Source organism: Trichinella spiralis (assembly GCF_000181795.1).
Source record: "Trichinella spiralis strain ISS 195 chromosome Unknown Scfld2964, whole genome shotgun sequence".
Taxonomy (NCBI): Eukaryota; Metazoa; Nematoda; class Enoplea; order Trichinellida; family Trichinellidae; genus Trichinella; species Trichinella spiralis.
The window spans coordinates 1-625 of record NW_003529903.1 but is presented as its reverse complement, the minus strand read 5'-3'; the positions used below and the strand labels follow the sequence as shown (position 1 = coordinate 625).

Sequence of the window (625 nt, the reverse complement as noted above, 5' to 3'; positions counted from 1 at the left end):
TCGCATAGATAGGAAGAGCCGACATCGAAGGATCAAAAAGCAGCGTCGCTATGGACGCTTGGCTGCCACAAGCCAGTTATCCCTGTGGTAACTTTTCTGACACCTCTTGCATGAAATCTACACAATCAAAAGGATCGATAGGCCACGCTTTCGCGGTTTCTATTCGTACTGGAAATCAAAATCAAGTAAGCTTGTGCCCGTTTACTCTAGGCGAGGTTTCTGTCCTCGCTGAGCTTACCTTAGGACACCTGCGTTATCGTTTAACAGATGTACCGCCCCAGTCAAACTCCCCGTCTGACACTGTTTCCGGAGCGAATCACTTCAAGCCTATCGCCGATCATCCATTGTGACCACATCACACACTGGGATAACCCAGTACAACAATGCGCCAAATGAAGACACAAAGCGACGGCTGTAAACAAAGCTTCAATCCAACATGAAAACAATGACCAACAGCGACATAAACGCCGCCAAATTGGCCACAATTTTTTCGCTTTACCGAATAAGTAAAGAAACGATCAAAGTAGTGGTATTTCATTGGCGATCACCGGACCATCGCGTGAACGATGGCAAATTGACAATCTCCCACCTATGCTACACCTTTCATGTCTCTGAATCCACCACA

General features: G+C 46.7%; 1 protein-coding gene across 1 annotated transcript; it reads left to right on the top strand.

Moving 5' to 3' along the window:
• Window positions 1-50: 50 nt before the first annotated feature.
• Window positions 51-350, top strand: Tsp_15757 (conserved hypothetical protein). Its single transcript, XM_003368168.1, has one exon. The coding sequence runs from the start codon at window positions 51-53 to the stop codon at window positions 348-350; it is 300 nt and encodes a 99-aa protein (XP_003368216.1).
• Window positions 351-625: the final 275 nt, after the last annotated feature.